We start from the raw sequence: 22,072 nt of genomic DNA on the forward strand, positions 1-22,072 counted from the left end.
TGCGAGGAGGGGGCCACCCCAATCCATTACAACCAAGGTTAAGCAAACATTTTCAGTGGCATGGCCACTTGTTACATATTAGTCAAGATAAATCGCTGGGACAAATGTGGTTAGGAAGCGGCAGGTGAGCCAGGAAACAATTTAAACCCGGCTCTAGCCAAGTGTTCCTTTTCTGCAGTAGAAATCAACCTCTTGTCACCGAGTCCTCGTTCTTCTGCCTTACAAATACGCCATTTCCCTTGCTGTGCAGTAAGTAACCAACATGCATTTTTGCTTAGAACCTTAACAGAGATTCATCTAAGAAAACTTGAAAAATACATTCCAGTGCCAGTGCCTATTTCATCTGAGCTGCAGTTAAGCGGATCTCCTCTAGATTCTTAACCTATGAATCAGTGGGTTTGTGGGCCACGTAAGAGGCGAAGACAGCATTTGGGAGCCAGTCAGGGAGCAAAGTTTTTCTTCAGAGTTTTTGCTTAGGCCCAGTACGAGCACGGGATTACGCTGCTATCCGTGGGCTGACTCAAATATATTACACTACCTGTATTTATGATAGCAATATGTGGCTGCTAGTGTAAAATACCCAATTATTATGCCTTCTGGTAGTATCAAAAACCTTTGAACTTAACATGAGACTACAAAGAACACACCAATCCAATGCATGTTTCATATACATATTTATATATATTTCATGTACAAAGTTACATTCTGAACCCCATGGATTCAATAATAGAAATAAATACTGAAATAACTACACTGCTATAGGAGCTTTTCTGCTCACAGAAAAGAAGCCTCAAGTTTTAACAGACAGCAAGTTTAACGCTGTAGTATCCATCTCGGATTACAGAGGCAAGTAAAATTCAGCGTAAAGTGTCCAACAGACAAAACTTCCAAAAATTACAGACCATAAAATGTTTAAAATATATGCTTAAAAGATTGAGAAATGTGCATCAACAAAATTAATAAAGGAAACTTAATCTTGTTAGAGGGCGGGAGAAACATTTAGTGTATAGAAAAATGCTTTGAGGTGCAACATAGGTTGTTACAATATGGCATAACCCTGTTAGAAAAAACATTTAATTTCCCTAAAGAACTGTATTTGAGTTTACCGTGTCTCTTTTACAGAGCAGGGCCTTCACAAGACCCCGTCTCAACAGGGCCGCTTACAAGAGTGCTAAGTCAGGTTTAATCCTTTGGTAACTTTTATAATACTCACATGGAAATAAATATTCAGTTACACAGCATTTTAAAAGACACACGTTCTTTAGAACAGTTAGTATAATAAAACAGATTTAACATTTGTTTGTTACTAAGGCAGCCTATGATAAAGTGTCTACGCTCTGCCAGCTCTATCTGATCCAACGCAGGAAGACCTTTACAAGAAATGGACAATGCAGCAGCTTATACAACGCATTTCACCTTTACCATGCAAACACCCTTACCCAGGCAAGTAATGTGCTGCATATTTTGTGCTCGAAATGTTTCCAAACTATTAACAAGCTGTAGCTATCAAGAGATTAGCTCCTATTTATATGATGCTTTAATCACATGAGTGTATGCATAAACACATTCTTGAGACGGATTTGTAGGAGTGTATTGTCATCTCAGTGCCTCAGTGCTTTATTCACCATTCAAAGCGACCTTAAATAGAGTTTAGAAATCCCAGGGCACTGTGATGACAACAGGGACCCATCTAATCTACTGTACCTTAGGACAGGGGATAAAGTTTTTAAATGAGAAATACAGAGAAGTGCACATGCCTTTTATCTACACCCACAGCGGTACATAGTTAACCTACTGTTTTCTTTAAAACCCTTCCACTTTTAGACAGAAACAATCATTCTCTGAAAAATTTGCAAGAGTTGGCCCACTGAGGTGACTAAAATGGCACGGTGGACCAGATACATTTGGCAAAAGACCAGGTACACACTTGCCAGATTGAACTGCTCTAGTTGACAGCAGTAAAGCCGTTCAGAGAAAACAGCTCATCGCTAATTACAAATAAAATGCTACATAAGAACCAAGGAACAGAATTGTGCGCTTTTTTCTGAGAACATGAGAATGTGACAATCAACCAGTGAGTAAAAGCTTTGGAGATTGTGTTTTCCAAAGAGGAAAAAAAAATAATTTTAAGAAAATGGCAGGAGAAGCAATGAAACTGCACCACTCACAGTGAAGATTCTGCACAACAGTAAAAGTTTAGACAGCATTTTTCTTAGACATCCAATTTTGTAAGTTAATTCAGATGTGCTTCAGATTCAGCATACATGTCTATGTAAGTTTTAAATAGGTCTTTCTAAGAGTGTTTACTCAGTTTACTTTCTGTATTTGTATAATTTTTAAAAAGCTCCCAGACTTTATATTTAAGCCAAAGTACTTTAGGAGTGACATTAAAGATGAATTTGGAAAGCAAATTATGAACAACATGCTCTCATCACTTTTGGCATTCTGAAGAGAAAAATACTACCAAGATATTAGACATCTTTAATAAGGATTTTTACTACATAGTTCATGTCCTAGATACATATTTACGAGAGGAACAGCTGTGTACAAAATATGTCGCTTAAAAAGTATTTATACATATAAATCTAACCAATAGACCTGAATGGAGTTCTTCTGGTTTATCAGCTATGATATGCATTTGAAAAAGCTGCCTAAATATATATTTACACAATAGACCTCAGCTAAATGTGTTCATTTAAAAAATTAAGAAAAATATATAAACACATGTTTGCCTGATAGACCAGAACTGCTCCTATTGCATAAAAATGTTTAGGCAGTTTTAAAAAAGTGTTTCTATATTTACTCCTCTGAAACTGTTCCGTTCTCTCACATAATCAAGTTACTAAATTTCTCTGCTAATCTGAACAGAACAGTCCCAGCCTTTTGGGGGTAAATGCTGGATGTTTATTAAAACCCCTCAAAACTTTTACTTTCCAGAGACTAAATGAAAAAGCAAATCTGGGTTTTAAAGTATTCTGAAGTACAGAAATCATGAAGTATTTAACTTAGGTCTGATACTAATGTAGGAAATTCAAGGTAAAAGCAAGACAGTCTTCAACTCACACTTATGGTTAAAAAAATAGATGGTGAGTAGACAGAATGTCAGCCTAATCTTAGAGTCTTCTGAGTTTCATCAATTTACTCAATCTTAGTGTTACCTGCTAACATGGTTGCTAACTTTTTTTTTTTTTTACTAAACTGGGGTATGCAACTACAAAAAAATACATTTTGTACCTAATAATCTGGCACTAAAGTTCCTTTACAATCTCACTTGGGCAGAATGCATTTTTCCTGTACACTCTCAGTCTTTTCTCATGCTCTAATCGAGGTCTCTAACCTTCACACATGTAGTGCCTCATGAGTTTGACCAGCTAGGCAGAGAAGATCATTCTAGTGCTTCGGACATAAGGAGTTAAGACAAGAAAAGAACAAAAACATATCCCCTGTTCAAGAATTTTACAGTTATTTTCAAATTTAAATCATCCTAAGAATACCCTTTGGAAAACGAGTTGTTCCGTGTCAGGGAAATGGAAAACCACTATGCTCAAAAATTGCTCATTATCGAGGGCAGCAGTTCTCAAACTTTAAGTTTCAATAGTGAAAATATGTGATTTTATTTAAATATTGTCATCTTAATTCCTATACAATCCCCTCTTCCCCCCAGATATTCCGATGAATGTAACAAATTAAACCGTATACACTATATAAGCAAGACTTTCCAGGTTTGAAAACAGAAGCTGAAATTTACAGTTTGCTTTAGCCCTCACTGAATATTTGGATGAGTCTTAATAATCCATCTTATAATTTGTCAATTTTTTAATGCTCTGGGAATAACTTTGCTGTTTTACTCAATGCATTATACAGTGAAATGAAGCTCAGTTGTAATAAAGCTGAACTCAAGTGAGACTACCAAAGAAGTGAACTACATTAGATTGCTGTGGTACAGTAAAACTAATGTCTCAGTTGCTTACTATGGTGTGCACACCAATTTTGAGAAAGATCTGATTTCATTATACTGTTCCATGTAACACGGGTGCAGTAAACCAGCACAAGCTAATTCCTGTATAGTTAAAGGTATGACAGATTTGCAAGATAAAGTTAAACAGCAAAGAAATGCTTCAACATCATGTAGTGAAACAGGTTTCACAAAATAAAAAAACATGCAGAAGCTTTTTTTTTTTTTTCTTTTTTTTTTTTTCTTTCTTTTTTTTTTTTTTCTTTAAGGTCTCCAGCTGCATCCTACAGGCTCACTCACTGCCACACATTACTTGCCACACTATCAAGTGACTCCTCTCAGCTTTGGCTACAGAAGGTTCAAGTTGTAGAGCTTCTCCAAGGAGTTCAGATTCTCCACCTTCGTCACCTGAAAAACAGCAGCTTTGATTCAGGCACACAATAAAAAACAGTATTAACACCAAATGGAGCAAGACAAGCAACATCCAGGTTTACAAGCAAAACACTATAGAAGACAGTAGTTGCCATATGCTCACGTAAAAGCATATTCAAGACTGTGAATATATACATTACAAACTGAAAGTCTATTGCATAATTATTTCAGAGCCTAGTATTCTGATGGTCATATTCTTCAGTTCTAGCCGCCAAAATTAAATGTGGTTTCGTAAGTATCCATGTTCTACACATTTCATCACTTACTTATAACTCTTTAAGGCAGAAAAACGACAACCTAACTTGCAAACTTGCAGTATCTCCCAGGCAGAAATGGAGATGGTTATATGACACGAAAGTGTGCTAGCATAAACACATAAACCATATAAAGTGCTCTGGAAATAAGAGCAGTAATTGAGCACAAGGGAGACAGCGCCACATTCACATCTATGATGAACCTTTCCCCTTCTTTCCTCTTGTTCTAGTTATCCTAGCTTGTCACAGCGCCGCACGCACTGGCACAAGACAGCCTTAAGCGTATTCTCCATTATTGCTCTTCAGAAGAGAAGAGCAGTTTTGTAACTGTGTCTAAGCTCTTGGTGACATGAGCTGACTTGGATCAAAGGTGACAGACTAACCACTAAACAAAACTGCACGTAGACAGTAATAAACCTCAATACAGAGGCAGTCTGGTGGTACAGAAGAATGTCAGTTTAATCAGATGAAATGGGAACTGACCTACAACTTCAGGAAGGTTCCAAGTCACAGTTTGGCTGGCTTTCTGGTTAGACTACTTTGGAGGTGTGAGGAATCTAAACACAGAATAGCCTGAACTTGCTCTTGAGCCAGTTTGCTGCACTAATGTGGTAATGGCTGAGCTAATGTAGCTATAGTACTGACGCTTAACTTCATGGCTTTGCATCATGCCACAAGGACAGCAAAACACACATTTGGTATGTGGCTATACCCGCTTGGAAAAAGTACAGAGTTTTTACTACTCACTACAGTGTGGCACAGAATTGCCTCAAGTCCTGCCTCCCCCGTAACTCCACTGGGGTTACCGGCAGGAACATGTTTTTCGTTGATTAGTGGGATGACAGAATTTGGGCTGGCCTTCATGGGTTTTCTTTGTACTGTTCTTTGTGGCTTTTTTTTTTTTTTTTTTGTTGGTTGGTTGTTTTTGAAAAACACTATAGACAGATTTAGGCAAAAGGTCAGAACCAGGTCCAGGGGTTATGACTTCTTTTAGGCACTTTTTGTCAAGAAGTCTGGCTGCATATTCTAAGAATAAAACAACCATCACTCTCATTTTGTTCTATTTCCCCAATAGCTTCAATTAAAAAAAAAAGTTTATACAAGAAATCTTTTATGGTGTAGGATTATGCAAAAGTGCTACCTGAAAAAAGCAGTGATCAAAATAAGAAGCACATGCAAAGACAACAGTGAGCTACTTTTTCCCTTCACTCAAAAATGAGTAAATTTTAGTTTGAGTGTTCTTTACTCAATACATGACTTTTTTTGTAGTCAGTCTGCATATTTAAGTAACTAAGGACGTATTTTCCAGCAGTTTGAGACAGAAGACTAACCTGTCAAAGTAAGACAAAGTATAAATGATAAGGTGGTACATGACTCCAAAGCAGAGTTTCAAATAAACCTTTTTACACAGGCAACTCAGAGGTCATGGTTTATTGGGAGGAGAAGAGTAAGCTGAAGGTGTATGTTGGGGAGAACAGAGATACTTCTATCCTCACACCTGCTTAATAAAGACTATACACTGACTGACCACACAAATGCACTCTGCAATCACAACAGAAGTTATTATATGGTTCATGACCTTTCAGTATGAAGAGGTTACAACTGATTTTAAGCTCAGTATTTCTTACCCATTCTGAAGTCAATATATCCTTCTCCACCACTTATAACCAACATCGATTTTAAGGGACTCTGGTTGAAGGACTCTTGGGCTGGTTTATCAGCTGTTAGCTCTGTTCCACCACTACTCTGTGGGCAAACAACCTGACCTGGATTAAAAACAAAACATTTTTATGCCACATCTCGCAGAATAATACCAGCTGTATTTGGTCATTGGATGATATACTTAATGCCTAATGATACACTTCAGTTTGGATTCTAGTATCTCTTCAGCAAGGGACAGAAAGCTAGCTTTGCTCTGATTTCATCTCTCTAAAGAGATGAAGAATCTGTTCAGGTCAGTTCAATGGAAACCAGAAAATTAAATGCCTCTTGATAGATTTCACAGCACAGGTATGCAGATCTAGAGAATGACATTGAAACAAGACTTAAAGACTTTCAGACACACAACTGAAATGATTCAGCACATGTCAGCCCATTAAGCAAACTTCTGTCATTTAATTCCAGCACATGAGGTACACAGAAGCACTGAGAGGGCATTCGGCCAGCACTGCAGCTTCTAGGAAACTCTTAGCTTTTTCAACTGAGTGTCTTTCCTTTGTAGGCTTTTCCCTTAGTAGCTCATCCTTCCTGCAGGATGTCAGACTCTTAAATTGGACCTTACATCAATTAACAGTTGACTGCCTTCTTAATAGGCAAGTACTCACTCACCACAGTACCTTCTTCCCAGATGGAAACAAAGCACTTCTTCCTTTGTGACCAAACCCTTTCCCTCCCATTAAACAACACTGCACTTGGGAATCAGACAAGTCTCGGTAATAAAACATAATAAAACATTTCTGAATGCACTATTTCATACACTTGCTGTCTTTGCCGAAACACTACGTTTAACTAAGCAAATGAAGGCAAAAAAGAAAGTTCATTTGAAGAACGGTAATAAAACCTCACCAGGTACTGCGACAAAGAATTTAACAGCATCACGGTGCCCATGGAAGCAAAGCTGCGCGTGTGCCATTGAACAATATGGTATGAATGTTCCCGGAGTCACTTTGTCACTGTTTTCATCGCCGTATACACGTATTACACTCCCCGGACGGTTTCCGGAGCCTGCTGTGGCTTTATTAGCTGTAAAAGAAGAGAAGCGTTTTCTACTTGAAAACACAAGTTACAGAAGTGGTTATTTGTTAAGAAACCTTATGGTACCATCTAAAAGCTAAAGCCAACTTAGATAAAAATGAAACAGGAGGGCAGCAATGCCAATTCAAGACAGAGCTGGAAAGAAAAAAGATTGCATGCTTCGTTATTTTAAGTACATCAGAAAATGGAGCAGGATTCTTATTAGTCTAGCATAAACACCGGATTTTAATATCCTACTTTTGGAAAAAAATAATTTGCGAAAGGACCGTATCTTTCATAGAAAATAAGTACCTCTAAAGTGTTTCAGTATGAGCAAATTCAATGTACTTAAACATATAATTAAAGACAGTTTCATTCCAACTAATCATAGGGTATCCCCTTGCCAGCAAAAATTCTCTAAATATAGCCACCTGTGGGCATGAAGGAGCTACCCTATTATAATTCTACATCTAGTTTTTACTGAAGGTTTAAAATCCATTAAAACAGAGAAGTACTCATGCTAGACATACAAGCCATCTCCATTCCAAAGACTATCAAAGTAGTGAAAGAAACAGTGATTTGTAACAAGACAGTAAATGATGTGGATTAATGACACAAAGTTATAAGATATGGTATCACACTGGCTGGAAGAAAAACAAAGTCTGTATGAAAGTTCAGCTGCAACACAGGATGATATACTAAACTGCTGAGCAGATTGGTGGCCATTTAGCAAACATAAAACTGCTGCAATGCAGTAACTGCAAGTGGAAAAACATTTAGGAACATACAAAGGGTAGATCTATAAGGAGTGGGAAACAGCCTCGAAGTGGCTATTAGAAGCCTGAAAGTAGATTTTTGTTCAGGATCTGCACTTACCCCTCAGCCCCAGTAAACGTCCCTGGTGGAGGATTACAGCTAAAGTGAGAAAGGAGGAAAGGGGAAATGGATAGGTATGACAGTAGAGGAGAAGGATTAATGAGAACCCACCACTCTTATATTTTGGTTTTTGATAAGGTAGAGCTTAAAATTTTAGCTCCTAAAAACAGTAAATATCTAATTACAGAAGATTCAATAAAAAGTCACAAAGAACAGCATCTTGTTATAAAAGTTTCAGTACAAAATGGACAATGAAAGCACCACCACTTTCATGTGCTTTATCGCTATAAAGTTTATTATTGATTAGCAACGTTTCCCCTTTCTCTCTTTCCTTGGCAGGAGGCTACCAAAATAATATAGAACAACTCATGTTTTCAAGTTCCCTTTTGAATTATCATCTGCGGATCTGGAAGATGCCCTACTGTTGAGACCCAGGGAACTGAGATATGCAATTGCTTATATAAGGATGTGACTGTTTTTGAAAACCGTAAATATTTGTAACAAGGGTTCTCAAACCCACCATCAGGCTACCCACAAATGGTTGTTCCGATTCATGAACAACTAGCAAAACTGAAATTGAACTGAATAGCTTTAATAGGGATTTTTTTCATGTTCACTACTGTTTCAAAACAAACTCCTCTGGAAACATTAAGCTTGATGCAAATTAAGCGCTATAATTTTTGAAAGCATGATTTCAACTATTTCAAATTCATGATAGGAAGCCTGTCCTTCCTTAGTACGTTCATGCAATGCAAAAAAAGACATTTATTGAATGGGTGGACGATGTAATGGGACAGTATGAGAAAAAAATGCATGTATGTGCTGTTCAACAAAGCAGATACAACATGAAGAGTTCTTACTATTCAATTACCCTAAAATATCACCTGTCAGGCTGTACTACTTTCTATATAACAACCGTACAATTAGGACTACCAAATTCCTGTATTTCATTTTCTGAAACTTCTGTCCATGTGTTCTAACATTAGTCTCAAGCACAAGTGTTGGGTTGGTTTTTATGGGACTTTTTTGGTTGTTGTTTTGTTATTTTAAATGCAATAAATTTGCACACTGATTCTTCCCAAGCTTTACCTACTTAAGATTTGTTTTGTCTTTGAACTGGACTGTTTCCTTCTCCAGAGGTTCAACTGCCCATATCTGAATGCTTTCTCTCCCACCCCCAAGGAGTTTCAGCCTATGACAGAGGGGTCTGTTATTAAGCAGATACCTGGATTTGCATTACTGGAATTTTACCTAGAAGTTAGTGTCCTATTTGTAGAATGTGTTTACAACTCCTGTAGCTTTGAACATGTCCTTTAAAACAGTCGGTACTACTGCTGTTGCAGTCCTTTATACCAGCTTTGTGATGAATTCTCAAGAGCTAAAGCCAATCAAATTGTATTAGCAACAATATCAACTTGCTCAAATCAAACGAAAATCTACTCTGGTGATCATATGGCAATCAAAACATAACATTAATTAGAAAACTAAAGCCATCTCTTCCAAGCAATAAACTTCTATAAGTGCTGCTAATACTCGTAACACCTCTAAGGCTTCAAAGTGTCTCTCATTCAAGCCACAACAACTCTGCTCAAATTGAAGTACAGGAGATTTTGGAAATGTGCTTTTTTGCTCAGAGTAATTGTAACCATGTACACAGATTAGGTGCTAAACATCACACAGGCCCAATCTGTTACAAACCTGAAAGATTCAGACCTGGCAGAAAAGCTTTCTATCCATTAGCAAGCATCTGAATGGCGTTTAATATTCTCTTTTTGTGTCTACAGCATATTGCACAGTGCTATTCATTTATATTTTACTTACTTTCTGTTAATGGAATGGAGATGATGACACCATTTCCTGTTCCTACCCATAAACGATTACAAGACACCATAAGAGCTGTGATTCTCACAAATGAGAATCCCAGTTTACCAGTACCTAAAAACAAAAGATGCTTTTCATCAAAAATTATGAGCAAGAATAATTTTAGTTCCATAACAGAGAATCTTAACTCCAACTCCCAAACCACGCAGACAAGTAATTCCCTCCCACGTCAAACAAAAACAAGGTAGAGGAGTACATTTAAGTTTTAAAGATAACCTAAAAGGCTAAAACACACTATTAATTAAGTGGTGAACCTATCCAGAAAGAGACTAACATTAAGTGCGAGAAAGCACAAAAGGTATAACGGCTCCATAATGCTGCGCAAAAAAGTCTTTTAGGGCTTACAGTACCAGGGCAGCTTTTCAAACAAACAAAAAACCAAAAAGGTGAGTTTACAGATGCAAGATAATGATTTCTCATCTATTAAAATTAATTTCTCATTCATTAGCCCTGTGAGGGGAGCAGAAGGCAGCTGACCAGCTAAGCACATACTTGTGAAGGATTTCCCACAGCCCAATTACCTGTATTTGTTGTGTTATGTAGGCAGTCAAACTGCTCTTATATAAACATTAATGAAAAACATCAGAAAGATTATTAGCTTCAATAGCAATAAAAATTTGCTATTTTGCATTTCTGTGTTCTTGAAAAAGAGGTAATTTTTCCAGGCAAGTAATGGATTCTTCCCACTCTTAGATTTAGAAAAAGGCATCAGTACAGTAAAAAAGAGAAAGATTTTAGTGTCTCTATTGATGCCTGCCCAACCCAACCATCATTTTCCTCATTAGTTCTGAGTTTTTAGGGACATCTTAGACATCAGGCAGGACCAACAGACTGCATCAGAAAACCTGTCATCCTTATCATGCTTTACAGATTGACAGATTCAAGTTTTCACAAACAGGATTTGACTAGACTTCCACCTACCCTTTCCCCTAGTTTGTAGTGAGAACTGCCTGATCCATAACAGGAAAAGAAAGCTCCAGACAGCAAGAGGTGTAAGAATACTACAATTTTTCTCATCAACTTACCTAGCATTTTGCTTACATAAGGTTCAATGTCCACATCTTGTAGATGCTGATACGTGTGCGCATGATAGAGACGCAGGGTGGAGTCCAGACGAATAGACACCCACACCCCATCACCCACCCATGCCAGCTGCCTCACTTGGCTTTCTCTTCTTGGGTGTGCATCAAATGACTTCTATGAAAGATTGGATTTTAAATTAGAAGATGAAACAAAGGAAAGAGTAAGAAAGATTTCTCTGTTGCTCTTACACCACCAATACTGGCAATTTTCTTAAATCACCTATGACCCTCTGATTTGCACGATCACTTGCAGGTACAGTGTTTAGCTTAGTTACAATTACCATATGATGCTGGTAAAGTAATAGTAAAAATGCTGATTCCCTTCCCTGGAGTGTGATCGCAAAGCCGTAGTTTCCTACCATGTCTTCATTTACATATCATATTCCAGCCTACTCTGGCTTCCACCTCCATTTAACCTGGAGCTTTTTTTGTTATAAGGTCCTCCTGTCACAGCACAAGATACATATGCCCAAAAAGTGTTTTTTCTTCCTAGTTCTGTCAAGCCTTGCTCTTGCATACCAACGCAGTGCAAAATACAAACTATCCACCAGCAAAACAATTCATTTCACTCTTGTATGAATTCCTTCATTTCAGTTTTCCCATATATACATATATATATTCTTCACAAAAATAGATTATTGAGTACTTGATATTTTCAGAAGAGCTAAGCAGTCACCCTCAAAAGGTCTGGCCCATGTCTCAGGCCAATTAGCAGAAGCTGAAGTATTAATACTGCTAATAGCTTTCAGAAACCTTAGCCACTTTCTGTACTTGAGATGCCAGGTACACATACAACACTGCAGAAACACCAGCTTATGCACCTTATATAAATAAACTATTCTATAACTGGAGGGAAAGTACATTCAAGATTAACACTTACAAACCTCTAAAGTATGCAAAGACAGATTATAGAAAAGGTTACAGGTGGGTGGAGAACATAATGAGGCATGCACATAGAGCATAAGGTGGAAGCTAGCCTTACAAGCTCTACACAAGGACACTCGTCAGTTCCCGGCCAGCTAGAAGTGGAGAACTAAAACCCCCCCAGCCCCAATTGGTTTCAATAAATAAGAACTGTCTCATCATGGCTTAAAATCTCCCAAAACAATGAAAACATCCTAAGAAAATGTAACAGTATTTCCCCAAGACAAATTTGTTTGGTTGCTTGTTTCTGTACTGGTGAACAAACAACTGTTCTCTAGAGTACTCTGGAGTTTGAGCTGTAGCATGAGACGACATTAAAACATAATATTTAATTATTTTAAGCACCATTTTAACTTGCCTCTATTTTCATGGCCTTTGGTTGAACAACGTAGATTTTGTTCCTGTAGCCACACCAGACTTTGTCATGTACCACTGTCATGCATCTTATCGAATGATGTGGCCGGCCCAGATCTAAGAGGTGATAGTTCGTCAAATCCCATTGACCATCTTCAAAAACAGAGGGAAAAGAAAAAAAATGAAACAAAACATAGGTTCCTATGAGTTTAAAAATTATTTAAAAGTACAGGCAAATATCTTAACAGTCTAATTTTTTAAAAGCACTGTAATAATCTGGATAAGTCAATAGAAATTTATGGCTAGGGTCCTCATAAAAAAACCCCTGCAGCTAGTTATACTAAGTACCACCATCCCAAATGCTCTTTTGTTTTTAATATAATAAGGTTGTACAGTGACTCATGTTTAAAACGTATCAAAACATTTTTAAAAACAGAAAGTTACCTAGTGCTAAATGCTTTACTTGGATAGGCATCAGTATACATTACAACAAGCAACTACCCACACAGTGCTAGGCACTTGCTGCTTCACTGAACATAGAATTGTTGACCAGTGCGTCAAGATTTTTTTAAAATATGCTGCAAGATCTTAAGAAATGCACTTGAAATCTACTAAAAGCATACTAAATTTGGTCATTCAACACCAAGTAAAATTCTTCTGTAGACTGAACTAAGCCACAGATCATCACTGACATTTACTCGAGATCCTTAAGGATTGTAAGCCACTAAAGTCTGAGTTCTAAAAAAAAAAAAAAAAAAAAAAACAAAAAAAAAAAACCAACAAAAAAAACCCAACACACTAAAAACATAACAACTTCATCCCAGATGCATCTTTCCCAATATTTGCATTAGTGCTGTGCAGCTCCTTTAATTCTTCTAAATGCTGAGCACAGGGATTTAAAGTCCACAAGGAAAAGAACAAATGAACGGGGAGTCTGTGGAAACAAGCCAACAGATAAGTTCTAGTTACTTATAGTAAGACCTTCCCCTCCAGGTCCTTATTCCGGAGGCTGAAAGAATGGAACTTGTCCAGGAGTGGTTTAGGCAGAAATTCAGAAGGAATGCTTACAAAATTCTCATTGAAGGACTTGGCTGCAGACAATTATTAACACTAATAACAACACACGAAACATGACTACTGAGCGTGATGAAAAAAGTGATGATCAAAGTGGACTTAATCAATAGGCTCTTTGCTATTTAGCTCAGATAAATCCCATTCTCCTTCTCAGAGTAAGAAAAGATTCTATGAGCGCACCAGGACAGTGCAAAAATGGTACTTGAAACTGCAACTGAAATACTAGAAAGATTTCTCAAGACAACATGTAAAAAGGCCATTGGGGAATACCTTTTCAAAACACTATTTAAAAATGGCACATTTCTTCCCTAAGTACTGTTACAACTTCACTCGTTTCAAGATCTATTAGAATGCTTACCAACTCCTCGATGAAATATTGCTAGTGTTCCATCAGCTAGTGCAACTAATACTATTCCTTTTACATGTCTGTGAAAAAAAGGAGGCACAAGAATATACACCATTAGACTGCATTTCTGAAACTGCAAGTTTAAAGTGAGGTATAAACATTTTATATTTCAGCATACTTTTTATATTCATGTTAGCCCTAGTGTTTTGATTTCTACAATATAGCTCAAGAGAAGGGACAGTAACAAAGCGTCAAAATCCAGTTCAGAAAGTTTAAAATATATCTAGCTACAACAGCTGAAGAAAACATCAAGCATAACAACCTATAACTGTTTTGAGTATACAGCTACCAAGAATACCAAGTATACAGCTACAGCTCATCATTTGAGCTACAGTATTTCCAACAGACACAAGATTCCTTTTATTTTCCTTACTCCCCAAAAGTTTTCCACTGCCCCTCAAAGAAAATGCATGCATTTATGGCAACTGACATTCCCAATATCTGAGGAGGAAATACAAAACTACTTAGCTATTTTAACAAAAGTTCATTATGATTTACACGACATTCTTTCAGGACTTACACAATACTGAGAATAGAATCTTTAAGTTTAATGGCATGAACACATTTCCTCCACTGGGCCACTGACGAATGAACATATAGGCTGCAAAGACAAATCAGGAGGGATTAAAAGCACTACAAAAGGTCTACCAGACAGGAAAAAAACCCCAAGCAAAACCCCTATAATTGAAATCCACAATCAAAGGGAAAATCAGTTTTCATCTTCCACTGAAAACTATGTATGGACTGAAAGAAAGAACTACGTAAGCAGCAGAATGGTTTTTCAGAGACATAAAACGTTACCAAGTCCTTTGCAGGTACATCTGCAGTAAAAAGGGCAATATATTTTTCTAGCATAATAAAATATTGAAAGTTATGGAATTATCAGACCATAATTTCTTTGGCCACACACAAAACCACCACCACAACTTTTCTGCAGGTGAAAGTGTTATCTGCCAAAAAGAGCTTGCTAATCACCTACAATACTTTCTTTGAATTCTATAATGCCTAAATGTAGCTAAGCGTACAAAGTTTAGGCTCTCTGGAGGTCTTCTTGCACTTAATCTTGACTCAAGACAGTTGTCAGGCCTGTAGGCACAAGAAGCAAGTTTAAAATAATTTTTCAAATAAATTTAACAAGATTAGCATTTTCTTACCATCCATTCTGTGCTCCAAGCCACATTGTCGGTAAAAGGCTACTCATTTTCTGTGCTTCTTCTCTCACTAGATCTTGCTCATTTGGCAAAACTGCAACGTCTTTATATAACTCTGACTCAGTACTAAAAAAACCGAACAGTTAAAATACATTGAATAAAGTGCACAGATTACTCAGATTATAACCTAGGTATTTACTTCATTGCTGCTGGTTTCTACACTGGCTTTTGAAGAACATAAGGTATTTCAAAAAACAGTAACTGTGCACGAATGTATAACCATACAGAAGAAAACCCCAATGACAATGAATTTCTTCAAATGTACATTTACTTGTATAAGGAAATTTAGGTTCCATTCAAGCCTATCAGTATTGCTGATATCCCTGGGGAATAGCATAAGAAAGTCACATCAGAGGCACATGTTAAGAGAAACACTTATTAAAAAGCTGTATGATACTTTTGCGCCTGTATGTGGAGAGTGAAGATTCCTAAAGATTCAAAATACTGATTACTTTCAAGCTTCTTCTCCACTCCTATAACTACTCACAGATTGACTATTCTGAGAAAAGAAACCTACATTTGAACAAGCAGTTGATGGGAAGAAAGGAATGTAATTCTTATTTATTTTGACCTCAAAACAGGGAATCTAAACAGGCATCTCTAGATCAGCACCATTCACATTAAGCCTGTGAGAGATCTTAGTGACAAAGTATTGGTAGACACTCAATACTTCATTCTGGAGGTGCCTGTAACTTGAGGGATGAGTTCACAGACAAAGGCGACCCTTCTTTCACGCAAGCAAAGCATACAGTGTCTTGTACCAAGACTACGTATATAAACTCAACATATTTAATGAGAAAAAAAAAGTATTTGTTTTGTCCTCATGTTGTGTTCCTACAAACATTCTATTTTTCTTTTTAAATACATATTAAGAGGTATGAGGATTGAGACTATGTACCTGGGCTGGTACACTGGAGAAGCCTCTGTTGTATTCTGCACTCCTAGAGGATCTGTAAAGACATGCTCTGTGTAGACTCCAGTTTGTGCAATATCAGCTGTGTCTTCTCCTGTCCCTGCATTGACTTCTGTTGCTTCTGTCGCCTCCTCTGCTGTTGGAATGTTCTCATCTACTGAATTACTTTCAGTTGCAGCATCTATGGAACAAAAAATTTGAAAAGCTTTTAACAACTGCAAAAGAATTCTCAATTATTTAAAACAGCCAGAACTTGATATTTAAAACTTAAGTTACTAGCTGCAATAGTCACAGTGCAACAGTCACAATCCAAATTTTATGTTTCATCTAAAAAAAAAAAAACCAGATCAGAAACACCCAAACTTTAGTAGGTTGCACTGTATCAACAAGTGTCAAATAGACTTTAAGTATCAACCCAGTGACTGATGGCACAGATTGCCCTTTAAGTGATTAACTAGAATAAAAACGAACAAGTCGAACAACCACATACCCGTTACAATCATATCGCCATACAGCTCTGAAGGGCATTGACAGAAAATACTAAGAATGCCTGTAAAGCAGCTTCCCTTAAATCTCTGTTAACACTTGACAAGATTTAAGGCATATATCCACATTCTCTCTAGTAATTTGTCAGCAAGATCTGCATTTTAAATACTGAATAACTTAAAAGCTCTCTTTAGACCATGCACAAGATAGAGTTCTCAAAAGTATCTGAATGAATCAATTGTCTATACCTATTTAGTATCACCTCCACAAAGTTTTCAGCTACAGTTACACAGTGCAAGTACGTCAGACTTACAGGCCATTTCCCACAGAGTACTCATGTTATCACTTCTTACAGACAAGCTATTACATTAAATACTTACAGCATTCATTTTTCAGTTACACCTAATGGTGTTTGGCCATCCCTAGTATACTTGTAAGATTTTCATACCTGACTGTTTATCTGCCATTGGTGAGCCACCGTTTGCATCATGAGCTACAGGTGCTCCTGTGATACCCTCTGCAGTACAGCCAACCACCGTTATTCCTCCTAGCAAGCTATCGGTTTCTGCAGAGCTGTTGCTAGTCATACTTCCACACAGAGATGACTTGTCCACTTGACTGGGATCTGCTTCTTGAGACCCTTCTTCTCCTGCAGGATAGTCTGTTTCCCTTGCCCCTGAAACCGATTAAACTCACATGTTTCTTGTGGGGATAAAGGTGCATCACTTCTCTATCTAATAACAAACTAAGCTTCAAACTGAATGAACTCTCCAACAACTGAGATTTAACATGCAGATACCTATCTACAAGCTTATTTTAACATGATCAGCAGACATTAAAGATGCTGTCAGTCATAAAGCTCAAAAAGCAAAAGCAGAATCTACACATGCTGCACATCCAAGTGTCAATAAATCATATTTCAATCTGCAGAGTTCTCCAACTAGTTTGTTTCTATTTCAGATAAATTTTCCATTAAAATTAGATTTATAACAGTGCATATATGCAGGGATACCTATCTACATCTTAATGAAGAATTTAACTGCAATAGATCCTTTGTTCTGGAAAGAAAAGCTGTTTTTCTCTCATACATGTTCTGGAAAGAAAAGCTGTTTTTCTCTCATACAACCCTCCCAACCACCTCTGAGAATTGAAATATCATTCTTTGGTTCTTGAAATTTTTATCGTATTTTACTGTATTTTACACTGGTTTGATTTTACAAGTTATACACAGTTTCAGTGGAGCAAAACCTCAAACTTCACTGGAAGATGTTTTGAGCTTATTAAACAAAACTACTTTACTGAAACTAGTGCTACAGACTTCTATAAGTGTAAGCCAAGAAACAAGAAATCCAAAAGCACAATTAGTTCTTCTCCAGAATCATAACATCCTCCTATAAACTTCCCTGAGTACACTATCCACATACACTCTCAATGTAACAAGGATTCCCTCTACAGGAAGCTCCAAGACTTGCTACTTATCTTCAAGAGGCTGAAAAGGTCAAAAAAGCCAACATATTTTGCTTTTGTGATGTTCGCAATTGCATAAAACTTTGGCACTATTGCACAATTTGTAACGCAGCAGACAAAATACTTTGTCTTGGCTGCTGACATCTCTCTACCTTTGAGTTAATTTAGGTCAAGAGCCAACCAAAGAGTGGAACAGTAGAATAGAAATCCAGTAGTTTTCCCTACAACTAAACACTTTTTATTGCTGTGTTACAGTAACATTTTATCACACTAATTAACAAATCTTTGGTTTTTCATTGCATAAGAAAAATCTGAATAAGATACAATTAAAAAAAAACAGGAGCTAAAACATCACAAGTCTTTACCTGGTACACTAGCAATACAAAGCACATGAGAATTGCAAACAATGAAACTGTCCAGAATGTTTCCTGGTTGATTAGCATCAATAATGATAACTTTTGTAGCAGAGTGTGTGCTAGTACAGATCCAAACTAGACTGGATAATTCTTCCTGATGTTTCAGCTCCTTCTGCTGGTCCTGAAGGAGAATAAAGGCAGAACATAAGTGAATAACGGGAAGGGGGACAAGAATAGAACCTTTGATCTTATATGTTCTTACATTATCAAGTACAGATATATACATAAATATGTGGTAAGTTAAATATCTTTAATGCCATTGTAAAATTACATGTAGTTACTTGATCTCTATGCATTTGGAATATAAATACCCTTCATATTTCATATTTGTGTAGAAAACTATAGAAAATAATTATACCGCACAGTTATACAGTTAGAAAAGTATAAAGCTACATAAATACTATTGATGTGCCAGCTACCACACTCGGTATCACCACAGATTAATGTGATGTCCCAAAGAACTTAAAATTAAGCCTTTGTTTTGATGCCTTTAATATACCCTCATAGTTTCTTCATCAAAACATGAAGGCTAACACATGTTTAAACAAAGGCACAGACACCTAAAAAAACCCGTTTTTTTTTATATGGCAGTCAGAACACGAACAATTCTGTCACGAATGTTTTTTAAAGCAGGCAGCACTGGTCTAAGCAGTAGATCATTTTGATGTAGAACTGATTTGCTCTTAAGATTTGCCAAGAAGCTGGAAAACAGGAGAGAATCACAGTATTTTTGTAGTTGGATTCAATAACCCAAATACCTTGGGCTGATGACTATCCAAGAAGAATCTATTTGTTATTAATAAACCTGATCACAAAATATTTTATTAATCTATAGATATACAGTGAAGATGTTTAACTATATAAACTATTCAACATGCCTTACAGTGACCTTACCTTGAGCTCTTGGTCTAGTCTGTCTAAGCTACTTTGAGATCCTGTTTGCTGCTTGTTGCCATCTGCATCCATACCAGTCACATCATTGTAGAATACACTAGCACCAACCACAGACCCACCATCTCGTGTTTTCCCTCCTGATAGGTTTACCCCTACAGCACACCACAGCTTGAAAGAAAAAGAAATACTTCACTTAAAAGTTCAACTAAAAAAAAAAAAAACAAAACCAACAAAACGACACACACCTGTTGTTAAATATGCTAAGTAATATCAAAATTATTATATATCTGCAGTCCATTTTAAGGAATTCATTAAGATTAAAGTCATGTACGTTTCTACTGAAGCTTAAATTCTGATTTACTTGTGCTTTAAAAAGAAACAGATTCAGTTCAGAAAGAATATAATTGAATTTAAAATAAAAACATTCAATCTATACATTGTCCAAGTCTCTATATCATCACTGTAAATATCCTACCTTCATAGAGGTATCCTTCTCATCTAAAGGTCTCAGGTAAACAGGTACAGGCAAGTTCTTCATCTTATTGTCACCCTGGCCACCATTTGCAACCTAGGCAAAAAAAAATAAAAAAAAATAAACAAAACACAACAGAAAAGCTTTCGCCTCTAAAAGAGGTTCACAGTCTTTGGAATCAGTTGATCAGACTTTGTTAAATACAATTAAAAGTTTTGCATTGTGGTTTTCCTTAGAAACACTTTTAACTGCAGAAGTTCAAGAAAAAAAATATTGGAATCACTCAAACACAAGATGCGAAATTATACTCTGCTCAAATTTCACAAAACATGAGGTTGCTACCACTACATTTGAAAACATAAGCATAATACCTGTTTGTACTTCTGAGGTAGACTCCAGCCAAATGCTTGCACTCTACCATCCTCTTTCTGAACATGTGCTTTCACTTGGCGATACTGCTCTCTTTTCTGCTCTCTGCGTGAGGCTAAACTGGCTTCAGTTCTAGGGAAGAATCGTTATTAAAGAACCTGTTATTTATGCTCTTTAGAATTCTTTGTGTAATGGGAGTTGCTATTGAACTCAATATACAAGATCTCTGTAGAAGCACTGGGGTACCAAAGAGATCACTAAGCTTTCCACACATCACCTACAGAACACCAGGTTTCCTGCGGGCTATTTCTAAGGGACCTGTGAAAGACAGGCAAAACCAGAAAGTCTATTGTCAGTATCCTTAAAGAAAATGAACTTGGGTTGTGTACCTCTACTAGAAGCTTTGCAAGTTGTAAACAAAAAGCATGTATTGCCAAAAAAGAACAGGAGAAAAAAAATAACAATTACAGATACTTGTTAGCCTGTCTCACATTTTTCTATTTTGCCATTGAACTTAAAGTATCTGTACAGTTATTGCTTAGCTACAACACTTGCATGTAAAAGCGTACCAAGTGCTGCCTCCTGTGCCTAAATGCAGTTCTATGAAAGGCAGTGATATTTACCAGAGAGAATACTACTGCCAGGTCCCAGAGTACTCATCCACTGCTGTGCATTTCAGTCTGCACTGTGTTGATTTCTTATATGTCAACATTCACTTCAGGAGAACATTATATTTCACTTAGCAACATGCTATTTTTCTCAAAGGATTAAAAGAGTAAATACTTGATAAAAATTATCTAATAGTATAAACCCAAAATGTCTTACTCTTCACTGAGGAATTCAAAAGCTTTAGATTTGTCACTCGGTAATTGAGATAAGGTACTGCTTCTTTTCTTGACTGATGGAGTAATATGCGAGGTTGGAGCATTATATTTAACATTGACAGGAGGTTCTGGTTTCTTAGCTGTATTGCTAGATGAACTGAAGAGCCTGCTAAAACTAGAAGAAGGAAAAAAAAAAAAAAGAAAGAAAAATGAGCACTAAGATTTGTAAGATACATCCAGATTTGACTATGCAGGTAAAACACTGCATATGCTAGCCTGCTCAAGCCAGTTAGACTAAGAAACTGGAGCCCAACATAGCAGCAGCCACCACACACTCAGCAACACTCTCAGAAGCACAGAAACTCATGTCAGTAAAAAAAATTCTTAAAGAATTATCCCATTTGTTGATCAAATTTAACGGGATCTCCATCTTGAATGAATATCTACAGGGAACCAACAAAATCAGGATGTGAACATCACACCTGAAAAACAAGTCTTATGAAGCGTATTAGTTCATGCACAGAGCACTTAAAAACTCCACCACTTTCTAGGCTAAAACATAGAATAGTTATCAGCAAACCACAAAATCAAAAGGATTATTTGACAAATATCTTCTTGTGAATAACACCATTTTAGATTTAAAGAGCTTGAAGTTAGAAAGGAAAATTAACAATCAGTAAGCCATACTTCACAGAGGAAAAGGAAGCTGAAATAAATGCAATCCACACAAACTATTCAGGTTTCTATTTTTCATTATGAAAAAGAATCCAGAAAAATGTTCAGAACAAGAGTCCTGGTGCATATTCAGCTAGAAAAAAATTAAAGCACTTTGGCATTTAACTTCACAAAGTGCAAAGCCATTCACTATGTGATGCAGCTTACGATACATTTTGTCTTCAAGAACAGTCTTACCGAGCTGGCAAGCTAGGTAACAAGAGGAGAACAGTTAAGACATCTTCATCTGCCAAAAGATAATTAGCTAACATACAAGAATGTGCCAGCTAATTGGTTAGGGTCTTTTATTTATTTTTGCCAGTGAGTCGTGTTTC

The 22,072-nt window shown here is 36.8% G+C and overlaps 1 protein-coding gene across 8 annotated transcripts in view; it reads right to left on the reverse strand.

The window, feature by feature from the left end:
* Positions 1–657: 657 nt before the first annotated feature.
* SPAG9 (sperm associated antigen 9) overlaps positions 658–22,072 on the reverse strand; it is a 65,945-nt gene continuing 44,530 nt past the window's right edge. For 4 of the 8 annotated variants that reach the window (XM_049811950.1, XM_049811949.1, XM_049811954.1 and 1 more), the window contains 17 exons: positions 21,025–21,198; positions 20,202–20,331; positions 19,834–19,926; positions 19,359–19,526; positions 18,414–18,585; positions 17,030–17,257; positions 16,081–16,276; positions 15,126–15,248; positions 14,492–14,572; positions 13,924–13,991; positions 12,496–12,644; positions 11,157–11,328; positions 10,072–10,185; positions 8,251–8,289; positions 7,207–7,383; positions 6,270–6,407; positions 658–4,363 (listed from right to left, as the gene is read on the reverse strand). In XM_049811950.1, coding sequence (XP_049667907.1) covers positions 4,248–4,363; positions 6,270–6,407; positions 7,207–7,383; positions 8,251–8,289; positions 10,072–10,185; positions 11,157–11,328; positions 12,496–12,644; positions 13,924–13,991; positions 14,492–14,572; positions 15,126–15,248; positions 16,081–16,276; positions 17,030–17,257; positions 18,414–18,585; positions 19,359–19,526; positions 19,834–19,926; positions 20,202–20,331; positions 21,025–21,198 — 2,338 coding nt within the window. In that variant the 3' untranslated portion in view covers positions 658–4,247. The remainder of the gene's footprint in view (positions 4,364–6,269; positions 6,408–7,206; positions 7,384–8,250; positions 8,290–10,071; positions 10,186–11,156; positions 11,329–12,495; positions 12,645–13,923; positions 13,992–14,491; positions 14,573–15,125; positions 15,249–16,080; positions 16,277–17,029; positions 17,258–18,413; positions 18,586–19,358; positions 19,527–19,833; positions 19,927–20,201; positions 20,332–21,024; positions 21,199–22,072) is intronic. The other 4 variants (XM_049811953.1, XM_049811951.1, XM_049811956.1 and 1 more) reach the window with 1 other exon arrangement.

The sequence above is a fragment of the Accipiter gentilis genome, chromosome 10 (genome assembly GCF_929443795.1).
Source record: "Accipiter gentilis chromosome 10, bAccGen1.1, whole genome shotgun sequence".
In the NCBI taxonomy this organism is placed as follows: Eukaryota; Metazoa; Chordata; class Aves; order Accipitriformes; family Accipitridae; genus Astur; species Astur gentilis.